The 17,605-nt window shown below is 45.4% G+C and overlaps 1 protein-coding gene across 1 annotated transcript; it reads left to right on the forward strand.

The window, feature by feature from the left end:
• The first annotated feature begins 11,334 nt into the window (after positions 1 to 11,334).
• LOC119268487 (peroxisome biogenesis protein 12-like) lies at positions 11,335 to 17,599 on the forward strand. Its single transcript, XM_037550145.1, has 10 exons — positions 11,335 to 11,707; positions 12,946 to 13,051; positions 13,723 to 13,871; positions 15,209 to 15,464; positions 15,804 to 15,913; positions 16,290 to 16,364; positions 16,465 to 16,551; positions 16,800 to 16,886; positions 17,085 to 17,222; positions 17,313 to 17,599. The coding sequence occupies exons 1-10, from the start codon at positions 11,600 to 11,602 to the stop codon at positions 17,382 to 17,384; spliced, it is 1,188 nt and encodes a 395-aa protein (XP_037406042.1). The 5' UTR covers positions 11,335 to 11,599; the 3' UTR covers positions 17,385 to 17,599.
• The last annotated feature ends 6 nt before the right edge of the window (positions 17,600 to 17,605 follow it).

The raw sequence follows: 17,605 nt of genomic DNA on the forward strand, positions 1-17,605 counted from the left end.
TCACATAGCGATGTGAACTGGATTATTGACTCTAGTGCAAGTGGGAGACTGTTGGAAATATGCCCTAGAGGCAATAATAAATTGATTATTATTATATTTCCTTGTTCATGATAATCGTTTATTATCCATGCTAGAATTGTATTGATAGGAAACTCAGATACATGTGTGGATACATAGACAACACCATGTCCCTAGTAAGCCTCTAGTTGACTAGCTCGTTGATCAATAGATGGTCACGGTTTCCTGACCATAGACATTGGATGTCGTTGATAACGGGATCACATCATTAGGAGAATGATGTGATGGACAAGACCCAATCCTAAGCCTAGCACAAGATCATGTAGTTCGTATGCTAAAGCTTTTCTAATGTCAAGTATCATTTCCTTAGACCATGAGATTGTGCAACTCCCAGATACTGTAGGAATACTTTGGGTGTGCCAAACGTCACAACGTAACTGGGTGACTATAAAGGTGCACTACGGGTATCTCCGAAAGTGTCTATTGGGTTGGCGCGAATCGAGACTGGGATTTGTCACTCCGTATAAACGGAGAGGTATCTCTGGGCCCACTCGGTAGGACATCATCATAATGTGCACAATATGATCAAGGAGTTGATCACGGGATGATGTGTTACGGAACGAGTAAAGAGACTTGCCGGTAATGAGATTGAACAAGGTATCGGGATGCCGACGATCGAATCTCGGGCAAGTATCGTACCGCTAGACAAAGGGAATTGTATACGGGATTGATTAAGTCCTTGACATCGTGGTTCATCCGATGAGATCATCGTGGAGCATGTGGGATCCAACATGGGTATCCAGATCCCGCTATTGGTTATTGACCGGAGAACGTCTCGGTCATGTCTGCATGGTTCCCGAACCCGTAGGGTCTACACACTTAAGGTTCGATGACGCTAGGGTTATAAAGGAAGTTTGTATGTGGTAACCGAATGTTGTTCGGAGTCCCAGATGAGACCCCGGGCATCACGAGGAGTTCCGGAATGGTCCGGAGGTAAAGATTTATATATAGGAAGTCCTATTTTGGTCACCGGAAAAGTTTCGGGTTTTATCGGTATTGTACCGGGACCACCGAAGGGGTTCCGGGGGTCCACCAAAGGGGTCCACCTGCCCCGGGGGGCCACATGGGCTGTAGGGGTGTGCGCCTTGGCCTATATGGGCCAAGGGCACCAGCCCCAAGAGGCCCATGCGCCAAGAGATAAGGGAAAGGAAGAGTCCTAAAGGGGGAAGACACCTCCTAGGTGCCTTGGGGAGGATGGACTCCTCCCTGGCCGCACCCTTCCTTGGAGGAAGGGCCAAGGCTGCGCCCCCCCCTCTCCCTTGCCCCTATATATATGTGGGGGTGGGAGGGCAGCCGGACCAATGTTCTGGCGCAGCCCTCCCCCTCTCCCAAGTCCTTCTCCTCTCCCGTGGTGCTTGGCGAAGCCCTGCAGGATTGCCATGCTCCTCCACCACCACCACGCCGTTGTGCTGCTGCTGGATGGAGTCTTCCTCAACCTCTCCCTCTCTCCTTGCTGGATCAAGGCATGGGAGACGTCACCGGGCTGTACGTGTGTTGAACGCGGAGGTGCTGTCCGTTCGGCACTAGGATCTTCGGTGATTTGGATCACGTCGAGTACGACTCCTTCAACCCCGTTCTCTTGAACGCTTCCGCATAGCGATCTACAAGGGTATGTAGATGCACTCTCCTTCCCCTCGTTGCTGGTTTCTCCATAGATAGATCTTGGTGACACGTTGGAAAATTTTGAATTTCTGCTATGTTCCCCAACATTCTGGGCTTCGGCCTTGGCAGACTTGGCATCTTCAATGGCCGCCATGAGCTCAGACTCTCGCATCTTCGAGTCAAGCTCCAAACTCTCATGTTTTTTCATGAGAGCCTGGAGCTCTTGCCGCACCTTGCCAACCTGCGTCTCATGCTTCTCCCGCTCGGTGCGCTCCGTGGCCGTCCTCTTTTTGGCCTCAGACAACGCTTGCTTAAGGGTCGCCACCTCAGTTGTGGCCCCTACAATAGCCGCGTTAATCCTGTCACTTTTTGCAATTGCACCTTTCACATATTTCAATAAGGTATTTCTTACCTTCCTTCTCCTCGAGCTGCTACTTGGCTAGGCCGAGCTCTTGCTCGGACCGCTCGAGGTTCTGCTTCAGCGTATCCACCTCCGTAGTCAGTGTGGCGGAGGCCAGTAGCGAAGCCTGCATACGCATATTGACTTGATTATGTTAGACTCCTGCGATTGTTAGATCCTCTATTCGGCTTTTCTTTCTGAACGCCGAACAGAGCATCAGGGGCTACTGTCTATGCGGTAATATTTTTACATATTCTTTACTTACCTCAAAGCCTGTTAGAAGGCTGGCACAGGCTTCAGTCAGTCCGCTCTTGGCGGACTGAACCTTCTGGATCACCGCACTCATAATAGTGCGGTGCCCCTCGTCGATGGAGGCGCCGTTAAGCGTCTCCAGCAAATTGTCCGGTGCCTCCAGTTGGACGGAGGTCACCGGCTCGGTAGGCTTGCTCCTCTTGGAAGGAGGCTGCCTACCGGAGTCCGAAACCGTTGAAGGTTCCGGCGCGATGTCCGGCTCAAGGCCGGACTTGGAGCCCTTGGGGTTTCTATCCCCTTTACGCCTGGAGTCTAGTAGGTTGCCTTGCGGCGCCTCCAGGACCACCTCCTCCTGGCTTTGAACCTGTTGGGACGCCACCTCGGCGCCGTCCGTAGGGTGGGGGGAGGAAGTCGTCGGAAGCGAATTCACATCCGACGAATCCAGGGAGCCGCTCGACGACTCGTCGAGCCCGGCCTTGGGCGGACTGCACAATCATGTTCGACGTAAGGAAAAGTTGTGCAATGGGGGAATACTATGAATCACTCGGGTATCCGGATACTTCCGATCTCGCCAGGGGCTTGGCCCTGTGCGGCCACTCCTCTTCGCCGTCGTCAGCGTTGGTGGAGTAGTCCGGAGGAGGGGTCTTCCCCCTCTTGGACCCTTCAGCCTCCCCGGTTGGGGCGGCCTTCCTTTTCTTCCCTCCCCCCGCTGGAGGGGGAGAGGTCTCTTCTTCCTCCTCCTCGTCTTCATGGGAGGAGTGCGCCTTGGAGTCGTCGGATGGTGAATCCGACACCTCCTGGCGCCGGGCGCTCTTTCGAGTCCCCATGGCCTTCTTCTTGGCCTTCTTTTCTGGCACCACGTAAGGTGCCGGAGCCAGCAGCTTCGCCAAGCGAGTGTCCGTTGGGCCTTCGGGCAAATGAGCCGGACAGTTGATCTGTCCGGACGTCTCCTGCCAATCCTGTCAAAGGTAAGGGAACTTAGATCCCGCATGGAGTCACACTATGAAAAACTAAATACCCTGTAAAAGGTGAAAACAGCTTACCGCACGAGCGTGACGCTGCGTGCTGAATCCGCGATCCTCGGTAGCGGACGCGGGGGCCTCGGCGCCCTTGAAAAGCACCTTCCAGGCATCTTCGTACGTCGTGTCGAAGAGCCTGCTCAGAGTTCGGTGCCGCGCCGGGTCGAATTCCCACAGGTTGAAAGCCCGTTGTTCACACGGGAGGATCCGGCGGATGAGCATAACCTGGACTACGTTGACAAGTTTGAGATTCATGTCCACCAGGGTTTGGACGCATGTTTGGAGTCCGGTTAGCTCTCCTTTTTTACCCCACGACAGGCCCGTCTCTTTCCAGGAGGCGAGCTGCGTAGGGGGTCCGGATCGGAACTTAGGGGCTGCGACCCATTCAGGGTCGTGTGGCTCGGTGATGTAAAACCACCCCGACTGCCCCCCCTTTAGGGACTCCACGAAGGAGCCCTCGAACCATAGGACGTTGGGCATCTTGCCCACCATGGCGCCTCCGCACTCCGCTTGGGTGCCGTGCACCACCTTCGGCTTAACATTGAAAGTCTTGAGCCATAGGCCGAAATGGGGGCGGATGCGGAAGAAAGCCTCGCACATGATGATAAACGCCGAGATGTTGAGGACAAAATTCGGGGCCAGATCCTGGAAATCCAGGCCATAGTAGAACATGAGCCCCCGAACAAATGGGTGGAGAGGGAAGCCCAGTCCACGAAGGAAATGGAGGAGGAACACCACCCTCTCATGGGGCCTAGGGGTGGGGATGAGCTGCCCCTCTTCGGGAAGCCGGTGCGCAATGTCGTTAGACAAGTATCCGGCCTTCCTCAGTCTTTTGATGTGTCCCTCCATGACGGAGAAGACCATCCACTTGCCTCCCGCTCCGGACATGGCTGGAGAAGGTTGAGGTGGGGTGTGCAGACTTGGGCACTAGAGCTCGAGTGTGCGGAAATGGATAGGCAAATGAGGAAGAAGGCGTGGATGAAAAGGTGGATCCTTATCCCCTTATATGGGCGGACGCGACTATGCGCCCCCATCAGCCTGGTAAAACTCGCTTATCTCCCAAGCGCCGTAGTCAATGGCGCGGTTGGGTTACCCACACCCGTATTGATGAGAATCCCGGAATAAGGGGACACGATCTCTGCTTTAACAAGACGTGCCAAGGAAACCACCTCGCTAAACGCGCCAAGGTGGGGCAGTAAAACGATTCGAATAAAGATTGGCCGTGGTGTGATGTCATGCTATGGAATACGTCAGCAGATTAGATTTGTGTAAATATTATTCTCTCTATGGCAATATGTGGAAACTTATTTTGCAGAGCCATACACTACCTTTGTGTTCAAAATCTTCTATGAAGTACTTGGAGGAGGAACCCGCCTTGCAATGCCGAAGACAATCTGCGCGCCGGACTCGTCGTCATTGAAGCCTGGTTCAGGGGCTACTGAGGGAGTCCTGGATTAGGGGGTGTCCGGATGGCCGGACTATACCTTCGACCGGACTCCTGGACTATGAAGATACAAGATTGAAGACTTCGTCCCGTGTCCGGAAGGGACTTTCCTTGGCGTGGAAGGCAAGCTTGGCGATACGGGTATGTAGATCTCCTACCATTGTAACTGACTCTGTGTAACCCTAGCCCTCTTCGGTGTCTATATAAACCGGAGAGTTTTAGTCCGTAGGATGAATGACAATCATACCATAGGCTAGCTTCTAGGGTTTAGCCTCTCTGATCTCGTGGTAGATCTACTATTGTATTACCCATATCATCAATATTAATCAAGCAGGACGTAGGGTTTTACCTCCATCAAGAGGGCCCGAACCTGGGTAAAACATCGTGTCCCCTGCCTCCTGTTACCATCCGACCTAGACGCACAGTTCGGGACCCCCTACCCGAGATCCACCGGTTTTGACACCGACAACGACCATTGGCCAGACGCTCAGGCCCAGGTGGACAAGTACCCGGGTGCTAGCCACAGAGGGTTCGACGGCAGAGCCGAAGCGGAAATTAGTTACTTGAGGTGGACGCTCTGGCAAGAGCGGGAGCGAAACCGCCGGGGCCTCAAGTACTACATAGTCGCGCTCTTACTCATGCTGATCGCTCTTCTTTTCTACATCATGGTTTAGATAGAGATGATGAAACTTGTGTGTGTGCCATGACCATGCAGTGCACTTATTTGAGACATGACATGACTTGTGTATCGCTATTTTCGAGATGTGATGATATTTCTGTTGAATGATGATGATGGTATGACGGGACTACTGTATGTGTATGATATGATGAGAATAGTGTATGTTTATTATAATATGATGAAACTACTGCACAAATACATCACAAATACGTAAAGGAGGAATAAATTTGTGAAAGCGGGAATACTAACAGTAGCGCTGGAAGGCATCTAGCGGCAACCCTGAGTTATCAGCAGCACTTGCTTTGCTGCAGCGCTACAAATAGTTAGCAGTAGCACTGGTCCTGACAGCGCTACTGCTAACCATACTTACCAGTAGCGCTGGTCAGGGCAGCGCTGCTGCTACAACTTAGCTGTAGCACGTTAGCAGTAACGCTGGACCCAGTGCTACTGCTATAGGTATTTCAAGCGCTACTAGTAGGCTTTCTCCTAGTAGTGGTGCCAATGTCTTTTCAAATCAATAAGCAACAACCGACCTATAAAAACATATCAATCCCACGCACCCTCCCACCACCTAGAAAAAAGAAGCGGCACCATGTGATATTGTAGCATCAATATAGTAGTACCTGCGACCACACACATCGAAATTTCCCCACATAAATATAGGTTGGTTAGTGGATAATTTAGAATCACACCACGAAAGACCCATCAAATCACCGCAATAAAAATAAAAATAAAAATAAAACACACCCTATCATCTCCACCACCCGCCGAACTAAATATTTCATTTGTTCCAAAATATAAGGGGTATTAGTTTGGTAGAAAGTGAAATTTCTTCAACTTTGATCAAGTTCATAGCAAAAATATCGACATCCACAATATTAAACAAAAAAGTATGAAAATTTATTTCATGATAATTTTAAAAATATCGATTTTATATTGTGGATTTTGATATACTTGTCTACAAATTTTATTGAACTTTAAAGGTTTGACTTTTCAAAAAAGTAATACACCATAATATTGAAACAAAGTGATTTTTTTAAGAAACCCAACAACACTACTCAACCCTTCGAGTGATTTGAAAATTGCCACCTTTAACAATGTTCAGTGATTCCGAGCTAAACATTCGGAGGCTCCGAGTAGTGTTAAAGATATATATAAAGGTTAAATTTATAGTCCTTGGTATTTATGCCCCCATATATCTCTTCGAGGGGTACGCCAAGAGCGTACCTAAGCTTTATAGAAGAAGAAGGATATAATTACAAGAGGAGTTCTTGAGGCTCACACCACACGCTGGTGTAACCAAAACGCACACCTACTCCCAAAGTACTCTACTACTCACACAATTGTTGAACACTCTGGGCACCTGCCGCTAGCCATAGTCTTAGCTCCTGATGAATCCTAGTCGATAGCTCCCATTCATTGATAATGTATCTACCTCTGAAGACTCGTCCGTTGCGTTGTTTCCAAATACTCCAACAGATCAACATGACTAGAGAATCAAACCCCTTCCTGATCCCTTTGGCATGCATTTCCGGGATCTCGGCCACCAATCTTGCAGCTGCTCAGACACCAAAGGTAGAAGCTGCATATCTAAGTTGGCCCACCTAAAACATTGGAACCACACTTGCCTCGAATAGACACACTGCAGCATAATATGCTCAACAGAATCCTCTTCCTGATCACACAGATAATAGACCGAAGTGGCATCTTGCAATCCATGCCGAAACCTTCTATCCGATGTCCATAGTCTACGCTACAACGCCAACCAGCAACCACATGAACAAACGGCATGCCAGGGGGCCCAACACTTCCACAGTCCCTTCGCATAGCCAAAAATGATGGCCCCCTCATTCATGATCCGGTAGGCCGAGCCCGCCGAGTATTGGCCCGAGGCAGTCCACTTCCAGATTGCCTGATCTCTCACACTAGCGTCCAAGATTAGCTCGCTGAGTATCTCCCGGAGACGTATGAACTGCACCAATCCTTCAGTGGATAGCTCCCCTTTAATATCATTGATCCAATTGCTTAAGAGGAGTCCTTCCCTCGCCGTTCTCCTGTTAACTATCTGAGTCCTTACCTTCCCGAACACCAGCGGAGCAATCTCGGCAATCCTCAATCCACTAACCCATCTATCCTTCCAGAAGAGCACTCGGTTCCCATCTCCAATTTTCCAATGAACCAAACTTGCAAAAGCCGTTTGCATCTCCTTGTCAACGGACATGGCCAGGCCCTGCCATGGTTTTGAGGGATCTGTACGCCTGAGCCATTCCCATCTAAGACGGAGAGCGATCCCCTGTGTTCTAAGATCAATGACGCCCAACCCTCCCAGCTCCTTCGGTCTACAGACCTCTTCCAAGCCACCAAACATTTGCCCCCATGTATCTCTTCCGAGCCAGCCCAAAAGAAAGCCTTACAACCTCTGTCAATGCTATCCAGCACCCATTTCGGCGCATCTGCCACAATCAGATGGTGAATTGGCCGCGCCCTCACCACGCTGTTGACAAGAATCAGTCTGCCCGGCCTGGTAATCATACCTCTCATCCATCCTGGCAAGAAGTTTAGCACCCCATCTACCAGCGGCTGCCATTGATTACGTGTAAGCTGCTTGATGGAAAGTTGTAGCCCAAGATATTTGCACGGGAAGCACTGAATCTTCCAAGGCAGGGCCACTGCAACCCTCTCCTTGTCGCCCTCTCCAGGTCTAATAAGAATCACCGAAGACTTTTGGTAGTTGATTTTCAGACCCGATGCTTCCCCAAAGATATGCATCCCCTCCTTCACAAAGGCCAGATCCAATGCAGTCGGCCTGATAAAAGGACCACATCGTCCGCGTAGATAGATAACCGCTGTAGCGGCGAACACCCGGGCATCGGACTAAGCACTCCCAATTGCTGAGCACGAATGATAAGGGCCGAGAGCGCATCCATAGCAATCACGAAAAGGAGTGGCGAAATTGGATCGCCCTGCCTCAGACCACAAGTGTGCATAATTTTTGCTCCCACACTGCCATTTACTATCACTCTTGAACTTGCCGTTGAAAGCAGCGTAGCAATGAGCTCTCTCCATCGCACCGAAAAACCCTTAGCACGGAGCACCTCAAAGAGAAAAGGCCAAGAGAGTGAATCAAATGCTCTCGAGATATCCATCATAACCAGGACGCCTTTAGCTTTCCTCTTGTGCAAGTTCCTCGCCACTTGGCGCACCAGCATGAAATTATCATGGATGCATCTGCCCTTAATGAACGCAGATTGATTCATGTGCACCAGCTCTCCCATTCGACCACTCAACTTGCCCGCTAACAATTTAGCACTGATTTTGGGTATACTATGTAGCAGGCTAATTGGCCTGAAGTCCCCAATCTTCGAGGCATCCGTTTTTTTCGGGATACGAGTGATCAATGCCTTGTTCAGCCTGCCAAACCCTCTCCCATCGCCAAGCGGGAACTTGTCAATGGCTGCAACAACATCATTTTTGATGATAGCCCAAGCTTTGTGGAAAAACGGACCAATGAATCCGTCAGGTCCTGGTGCCCTGTCCCCTGGCATGGCTTTGATAGCATCCCAGATTTCCTCCTCTGAAAATATGACATCTTGGTCCGAAAGATCAAGGGATTCCATATTCAGGAACTGCATATCCAGGGTGACATCCCTTGCTCGGGCTCTGCCCAGAAGGTCCTCATAGGCCTGGTGGAAGGCCTCCTCTTTCCCCTTCTGGTCAGTAATGATATGGCCACCATAGGAGATCGCTGGTATGTGATTTTTGGCCTCTCATTAGTTCACTCGTAGCAAAATCTGCTCTCATCATATTTTCTGGGAAAGAACACTACCTTCTTGTGGTGAGTTTAGCCATTGATCTCCAACCCCCTACTTTCTTTCCACTCCTACATCTTCAATCCAAAGACATATACTGAGAGAGTCTTGAATGTGTAAATTATTAAAAAATGGTTATGAATTTTAACAAAAACTTTATGGATTTTAAAAGTTTGCGGGTTCAAAAACTGTTAATGAGCCTGAAAAAATCTGCACAAAATTTTAAAATTGTTCATGAGTTTTAGAAAATCGTTCACAAAATGAAAAAAAAACATTTATGAACTTGAAGGTATTCACAAATTTAAAGTATGTTTTTGAATTTTAACAAAATATTCATAAGTTTTAAAAAGAAAATAAATATAAGAAAACATGAAGTGAAAAATTGAAAATAAAAATAGAGATAAAAAAGAAAAGAAAAGACCAAACTAAACCCACACAAAATCAAAAGTACCCCGCAGGTGACAATAACACTTGGGCAGAAAGTAGAAGTAATTGCACAACTGAAGGACACAACAAAGCTCGCGTTTTCTTCTACTTATTTTTCACTTTCCATCAACACACTTCCTTAGCTCTCATTTCCCTTCTTCTACTTAAACTCTCGTTCCCTCTGATTAATCAGTGGATTTTTAGTCTCTTATCACTCAGGGCTTCTTTGATTTAAAGGAATTCTATAGAATTTCTGGAGGATTGAAATACTTATAATTTTTTTCTATGTTGGCCCTTCGATTCATAGGATTAGATCCCATGGATTTTTTTCCTATGAAATCTTTTGTACTCCCTCCATTTACTTGTACAAGACCATTATGAAATATACATTTTGCATTTATACAAGACTGCTAACAGTAATTGATGCAAATATTAATGATGCTTTCTCGTGCTAGCAACTTGTTTAATACTTGCATGCATGTAGTCATAATGGCACTTAGCTACTTTTTCCACTCAGTTTTCTTGCATGCATGTAGTGTATTAGTGATCCCAGTAAATAAAAAGAAAAGCTAGATTGCAAAACACGTTTTAAATTTTACCTTGATACCTGTAATTTGACTTTGTGGCCTTTTATATAAAAATGGAGGGAGTATTACATTTTATAGGAAATCTAACGTCCACTGCAACATATTTTTACAATTTTCTTTGTTTTTTATGTGGCATCAAACACTCATTGCTAATCATATAGGCAGGGTCGTCTCCAGAAATTCGGGACCCCGGGGTGAAAATCAAAATAGGGCCTAAAATTATTTCAATTTTTTCACACGATAGAAGAACTAATATAACTAAAACAAATTCTCACTTTATTACCACTAATCAGGAACAAATATAATTCCATACTATTGCTAACTTGGCTTTATTGACAAATAAATTCATGACAAAAATTCCATGGACAATTTCAATTTCATCCTAATTGGGTCTCTGTCAACCTAATTTAGTGCCAGTCTGGAGTACCAATACCTAGCCCCGTGGACAAATAATATTAACCTACTCATCTACTCCTAACTTAGCATCATGGAGATCAAAGAGAGGGATGGGCTTAAGCAGATGAGACATGCATACCTAGTAGACTAGTACTGGAGGACTGGGGGCAGCCATGGAGGGGGAAGGCAGTAGACGACGGCGTCCTGGCCGATCCGTGTAAGGCAGTCAACAGACGACGGCGTCCTGGGCGATTGGCGGAAGCAAGCTGATCGGTGTGTTGTGTTTAGGGTTAGCGATTGATAACGCAAACATGCCTGGTCGATAGATGTATGAGGACCCGTTGACTGACTTTGCTGCTGAGTGGACTCTCTATACGCTTTTCCTAGGCCTTTGCTTAAATCATGTAAGCCTAATACTTGATAATTTGGGGGCCTCAAATTTTGAGGGGCCCTGTGCGGTCGTCCACCTTGGCCCCCTCCATCAACGAGGCTGCGTATAGGATTTAAATTGACATGCCATTCTAATCCTATACTTTTTTATTTCTACATTTTCAAAACCCTGCGAATCAAAGTGGCCCTCAACTTTCATTTTCCATCTTTAACTCCCACGAACCAGTTTAAAGAAAAAGATCCCACGAAACAAATGTAGTCTCTTCTTCTCCCTCACGCCTCGGACCCGTCTCCCTCACAGCTTTTCTTTTGCGCCCCACCTCTCCTTTCTCTCACCGGCGTGGACGCGCAGGACTACACGAACGCGCCACCGGATAACCCCGCGGCCCACCGCCGGAATACAGCTCCGTCGCTGTACCTCGCCAAGACGCCGCGTCTGCACCATAGGCTCGAGGCCTAACCCTATCCCGCTCCCCCTACACCCGGAGGAGGCCGCGACGGCGGCGGCGGCGGCGCGATGCTGTTCCAGGTGGGAGGGCAGGGCGCACGGCCCACCTTCTTCGAGATGTCCGCGGCGCAGCAGCTCCCGGCCAGCCTCCGCGCGGCGCTCTCCTACTCGTTCGGGGTAAGTGAAACACCGCCTCCTTTCCGATGCGATCATGCCCATCGATCCGGTTTGGTTGACTAGCTGCGTCTATTAGTATTGGGTGCTTATGACTGTTCGAATAATGTCTGTTCGTCCATTACATTGTAGTGGATGACTGAGAGTGCGAGTTCTGCTTGTGTTTTATTTGCTTGGATTGAATATATGCTAGGTTTGATTGGTGAGGCCACGAAATGTAGTTAGCCAGGGAAGACAGTAATACACAATATTTGCAGCTGGAAAAGTTGCTTCTGCTGCCGCTGAAAGCCAGTATTTCGTCTTTTTAGGTTGTTTGATTAGCTGCAATGACTTGGGTAAATTAATTGCTACGTGAGAAATAGTGAAATTGGATTCACGTATTCTTTTTAGAGGGATATTGAGTTCATTTGTTGCTGAGCTGTATGCTAGGGGAACATTGCTGGGTTGTGATGTACTGTATATGTTTGACGATGAAGGGAACATCCGAACATATAACATTGTACCTGAATAATCGACTTGATAACTCAAACTAGCATGCTTGTTAATTCGAGTTAGCCACCCTGAAATCTTAGCCTTTTCTCCCATCAGAATTCTCACTCATGGATCCCTACTGTTATGCAATGAGCTGAGATATACTGGCAAATAAATCCAGGTAACAATGTAGATGGTACTTAGTATAATGGCAATCTGAAAAACACCCAAGATTACCACTCGCAACAGAACTTTGAAAACGAATACATGCCGAGGCAAAGTACCAGTATCCTCTGTGCTTGTTTTCAGTTGCAGGCTCCAGGATGCACACAACTGATGGATGTGCCTATGTTTGAGAAAGTCAATTACAATTTTACTTTTGATCTTAGAAGCTAAAAATCGCATCCTTTTTCCCTCCTTTTCTGGTCACAAGAAGTTATTTTAGGATGGATTGCACATAACAAGGCAGAAAATTTGCCTTGCAAAAGATACCCTCCAAAAGCTCAAGAGACAATTTTGTTATATCAACAATAAGGGTGTTTCTCAGGCAGTTAAGTGATCTTGTACCGAGGGCTGTTTGTTAGAAAGGTGCCTAGGTATTGGAACACGACAAGTGCTATGTTTTACAAGATTTTCGTTAAAGGAACAAAGTTTTGAGTTATGACCTGTTTAGTACTTTTTTCTTAGCCAAACTTATTACTGTCTGCGTATTTGATTTTAGTTTATCATGCACCCTCTTTACAATGCTAATTAGTTGATACTATATGCAGGTTTTTGCACTAAGGAGGCCATCCTTGCATAAAGTTTTAGATTATGAAGATGAATTCTTTGCTTTGTTAATGTCTGTTCTTGAGTCCCATAGTCTACGAACAACAGGTTCGTTGTCTCTGTAGCAGAACTCCCTTATCTGTTTAAAAGGAACTTTGTTTACAACCTTCATATTTGAACAATGGAATGGTAATATAGGAATATCACGGGAAAAATGTATTATTATGTATTTAGTTTGGTGCTAATCTTCAGCTATTTATTTCTCTGCATGGTGCGCATCATTGAGAAAGAAATTACACACCACTCTCTGATAGCTGTTTAAATAAGGCTACCCACCGATCTGTTAATTCAGCCTTACATTAACCTCATCATCTCAAATCCTACTTGCAGGGTAGGTTCTTACCACTACTTTTGTTATCTAGTGTGACTATGTGGCAGAGAAGTAAACTTTTAATTCGATTAGTAGCTTCATCGTGGAGTCACCCAATCCTAGTATCGCAGAAGAATTTATTTTTGGTTGTGGAATAGAACCATGGATACAACATATTAAGGTAGAAGAATGGAGTGACTCCACCTTAAGCCTTAGCACTAACTCATTCCACAATGAAAGAAATAACTAGGACTATGCTATTTTAACCTACTTTAGCCTAGTTGTGGTAGTGCAATTGTATGATTGATAAAACAAGTCTGACAAGTTATCAACAAACAAGTAATTATATTACCAGCTTTTGCCATTAGTGATTGTGTTTGATTACAACTTTCCTGCATATATCTTTCAGATGGTTCCTTTTCAGAGTCGTTATATGGTCTCAGGCGGAGGCCTGTTAACGTTTCTGTGAACAGAAGTAGTCCTGGTGCAGAATCTAATGTCAAAGTCTATGACTCTGCACTAAGGAAGCGCCAGAAAACCCTCTCTGTTATATTTTTGGTAATGATGTCCCCTGGCAGAGATTAATTTGAAGTATTATCTTATGTTGGCTTTGCTACGTTCTGGATTTTAATAGTTTTAGTTATGCTGAATTTTGCGCTGCTACCTGTGAGCAACAAACCACCCAAGCCCTACTAAAGTGATTTCTTTTATTGAATGCATTCATTTTTTTATCTGGGATCTCATCATGTTAACACTTACAGACAAAACTCACCACATGTTAACCTCTCGTGTGATCTTGCAATGTGTATCCATAGCTGACTCGCTCACCAGGACTCCAGCAGACATCACTACCCGAGTTACTTTACCTCACTAGCAGGTCTACGACGTGAATATCCATGTGTCCTCTGCTTTAGTTACTGTCCTATGAAGACATGTACTCCCTCCGATCCAACATAAGTGTCGTGGTTTTAGTTCAAATTTGAACTAGAATCTTACTTACGAAACCTTTTATCCCAAACAAGTTGGGGTAGGCTAGATATGAAACCCTTTCACGAGGACTTCCCAGGAGGTCACCCATCCTAGTACTACTCTCGCCCAAATGGGTTTCATACCCAAAAGACTGGCTAGTTTTTACGTTGGCTCGCCAAGCCTATCACAACCCTTAGATATGAAACCCTTTCACGAGGACTTCCTAGGAGGTCACCCATCCTAGTACTATTCTCGCTCAAATGGGTTTCATACCTATGGGACTGGCTAGTTTTTACGTTGGCTCGCCAAGCCTATCACAACCCTCCTCCTTTACCCGGGCTTGGGACCGGCTATGCCTAGAAGACATAGGCGGAGTTAAATTTGAACTAGAATCACGACACTTATTTTGGATCGGAGGGAGTAATATTTAATCTGCATCTATAATACGCTGCGCTGCTGATAGTCTGCCCATGCCTGAATTGCAAGCATATTGAGCCCCAATTGCTTAATGTACTTGTTCTCAATCTGCTTGGTGTGCAACTTTATTTACTTTAGCATCTCAATGTTGAAATGTGATACTCCCTCTGACCCAAAATAAGTGTCACAGTTTTGAACTAAGGTTAGTTCAAAACTGCGACACTTATTTTGGATCTTTGGGAGTACGTGCTTTACTCAAGCTCTTGTGCTATTTGAAGCTGTGATTTTCTGCTTTTACAATACAGTTCGCAAGTTTCTTCAATAGGCTATGCACATCTTCATAGATTCTGCAGTTGACAAATTTAATCATCTAGTTTTAAATTTTGTCTCGTTAAGATAAGATTGTAAATTGATCTATGAAATATGTAATGTAGTGCAATGATGAAAGTCATGAAACAGCTCTGTTTTGGACAAATTCTGCTATTAACCTGCTCCAAATATCTGTATAGGTTGTTTTACCGTATTTCAAGTCAAAGTTGCAGTCTGTATATAACAAAGAAAGAGAAGCAAGATTGCAGGCAAGCCTATGGGATCAGGGTGAGGTTAGATTCGACGAAGCTGGCTTTGTATCAGATCAACAAGGGGAGACTTCTCAAGCACAAGTTGGGACTACAGCTGGAGAAGTGTCACATCTCACACGCCTTAGGACCAATTTTGCAGCACTAATAGGTGTTTGTTATCCATGGATTCATGCGACTCATGAAGGTTGATCCACTACTCATATATATGAACATCTTGTATAAATCCTAACTTGTTTAAAGCCTTTTCTGTAGCTGATAATTTTGGAAAGCTCATTTCATCTATATTTCTCTTATATAAGACCATTAAAAGATGCCTATGAGTTTCAGTTTTGCGATTTGTTTTGTTAGTTTTGGATGACCTGCCTTTTCTTGGGTCAATCTATAACTTTGCAATGCTTGTAGACTTTATTAGTTTATCCCTTTTTTATACATTTGATGATGCGAAGTAATTGTGCATCGCTGCTCTGTCTGTTTCATTACATGGGCAACATAAATTAACTTATGGTCCTATATTGATTTGCAGGCCTTTCATTTGCTTACCAGTTGCTGTATTTGTTGGATGCTACTGCATTTTACAGTCCAGGACTTCATGTGCTTGGGCTTCATGTTTGTCGTGCTACTGGACAAGAGCTGGTATAATACTTACCAATTTCCATTAGAGCGTATATTACTGGTTAGCATGTAGCGCAACATATACGGAACCATACTTCTGAGCTTATTATCATGATTCATACATTATGTCTAATCTTTTGCATTGAATTTTCCTTACTGATAACAGCCTTTTTTAAAATCAAAACAGCATTTACCATTCCATATTAAGAGATGACAGAAGCATTTACTGTTTCCATATTAGGAGATGACAAAATCTCATGAGATGAAAAAAACATTTACTGTTTCCATATTAGGAGACGACAAAATCTCATGAGATGAAAACAGCATTTACTGTTTCCATATTAACACATGGTTATTCTGCTGAGATGCTTCCTCTTGCCTTTTCTTGACAAAGTAGATGGATTCATCTTCTAGGATATCAAGAATTAGAAGTCGTGAACTCGAGAGACTTCGTGGTCCTCCATGGTTAAAGGTAGGAAATGACAGACACTACTCAATACCGGGATTTTCTTACAAGTATGAATTGTCTAGTCATAATTTATAACAAGATTATTTTTATATGATCTCTGCAGACTGTCCAGAGGGTGCTCCTTAATTGTACGTACACGACTCTAGATTATGCACAAACTGGTTTAATTGCTGCGGTCTTCTTTTTCAAGGTCAGTTCAAACTTCTTCCCTAGGAATTCAAGAGGTTAAAAAATCTTTCAAGGTTCTGTCACTCGTATAAACTTTCTTTACAGGCGGACAGTTTAGGTAGAATGGAATAGTAGTCCTGGCATGTGGTTTCTCTTAACGTCTTTTAATGTGTAATTTCATGTTCTTCCTGCGGTAGATGCATTGTGATGCTACTGCATTTTACAGTCCAGGGCCGCACTAAATGTTCTCTTTCTGGTGATCTTATCTAGATGATGGAGTGGTGGTATCAATCTGCTGAAGAAAGAATGTCAGCTCCGACTGTATACCCCCCACCTCCTCCGCCGCCGCTACCAAAGGTATATGTGGTATATACTTGTAAATGTTTGCAAGAAAGCTACTACCATTCTCTGGCATCGACACCAACTTTTGATCTGAACCATGGATGCCATCATAAGTCTTAGTTTTGCAACTATGCTGTTGCCTGTTGTCTGTGTAGTACACTTGTAATTATTTACGGCAGCAGTTTGATATCGTGCTCTTATAACTTTCATCAGGTTGCTAAAGATGGACTTCCCTTGCCAACTGACAGGACGCTGTGCCCTCTGTGCTGCCAAAAGCGCAACAACCCGTCTGTTCTTTCTGTTTCTGGTTTTGTGTTCTGCTACAGTTGCATATTCAAGTCTGTCTCTCAGGTAGATATTCTCCTAAACCAGCCATTAGAAGCTGTCATTTTTTATGTGTTCCAAATCTGTAATGTGACATTGTCGGTTGTTTTACTTCAGCATAAAAGATGTCCCGTGACGTTGATGCCTGCCACTGTTGAGCAAATCAGGCGCCTCTTCCATGATTTATAGCTTGAATAGGCGCAGTTCAACTAAAGGAAGTAGCTTATATGGGCTCAAGGCTGCTAGGGACTCTGGGGCGAGAAGAAGCTTTTCCCGCATTCCTGTTGATGCAGAGATCACACGAGATACAGTTTCTGCTTCACGTAATATCCATATAGCTCTTGTGCCATTTTTGTTGCTTGTTGGAACTTCAACAGAGATTTAGACCATGTAATAATTACTGTACGTGA

The sequence above is a fragment of the Triticum dicoccoides genome, chromosome 1A (assembly GCF_002162155.2).
Source record: "Triticum dicoccoides isolate Atlit2015 ecotype Zavitan chromosome 1A, WEW_v2.0, whole genome shotgun sequence".
NCBI classification, from domain to species: Eukaryota; Viridiplantae; Streptophyta; class Magnoliopsida; order Poales; family Poaceae; genus Triticum; species Triticum dicoccoides.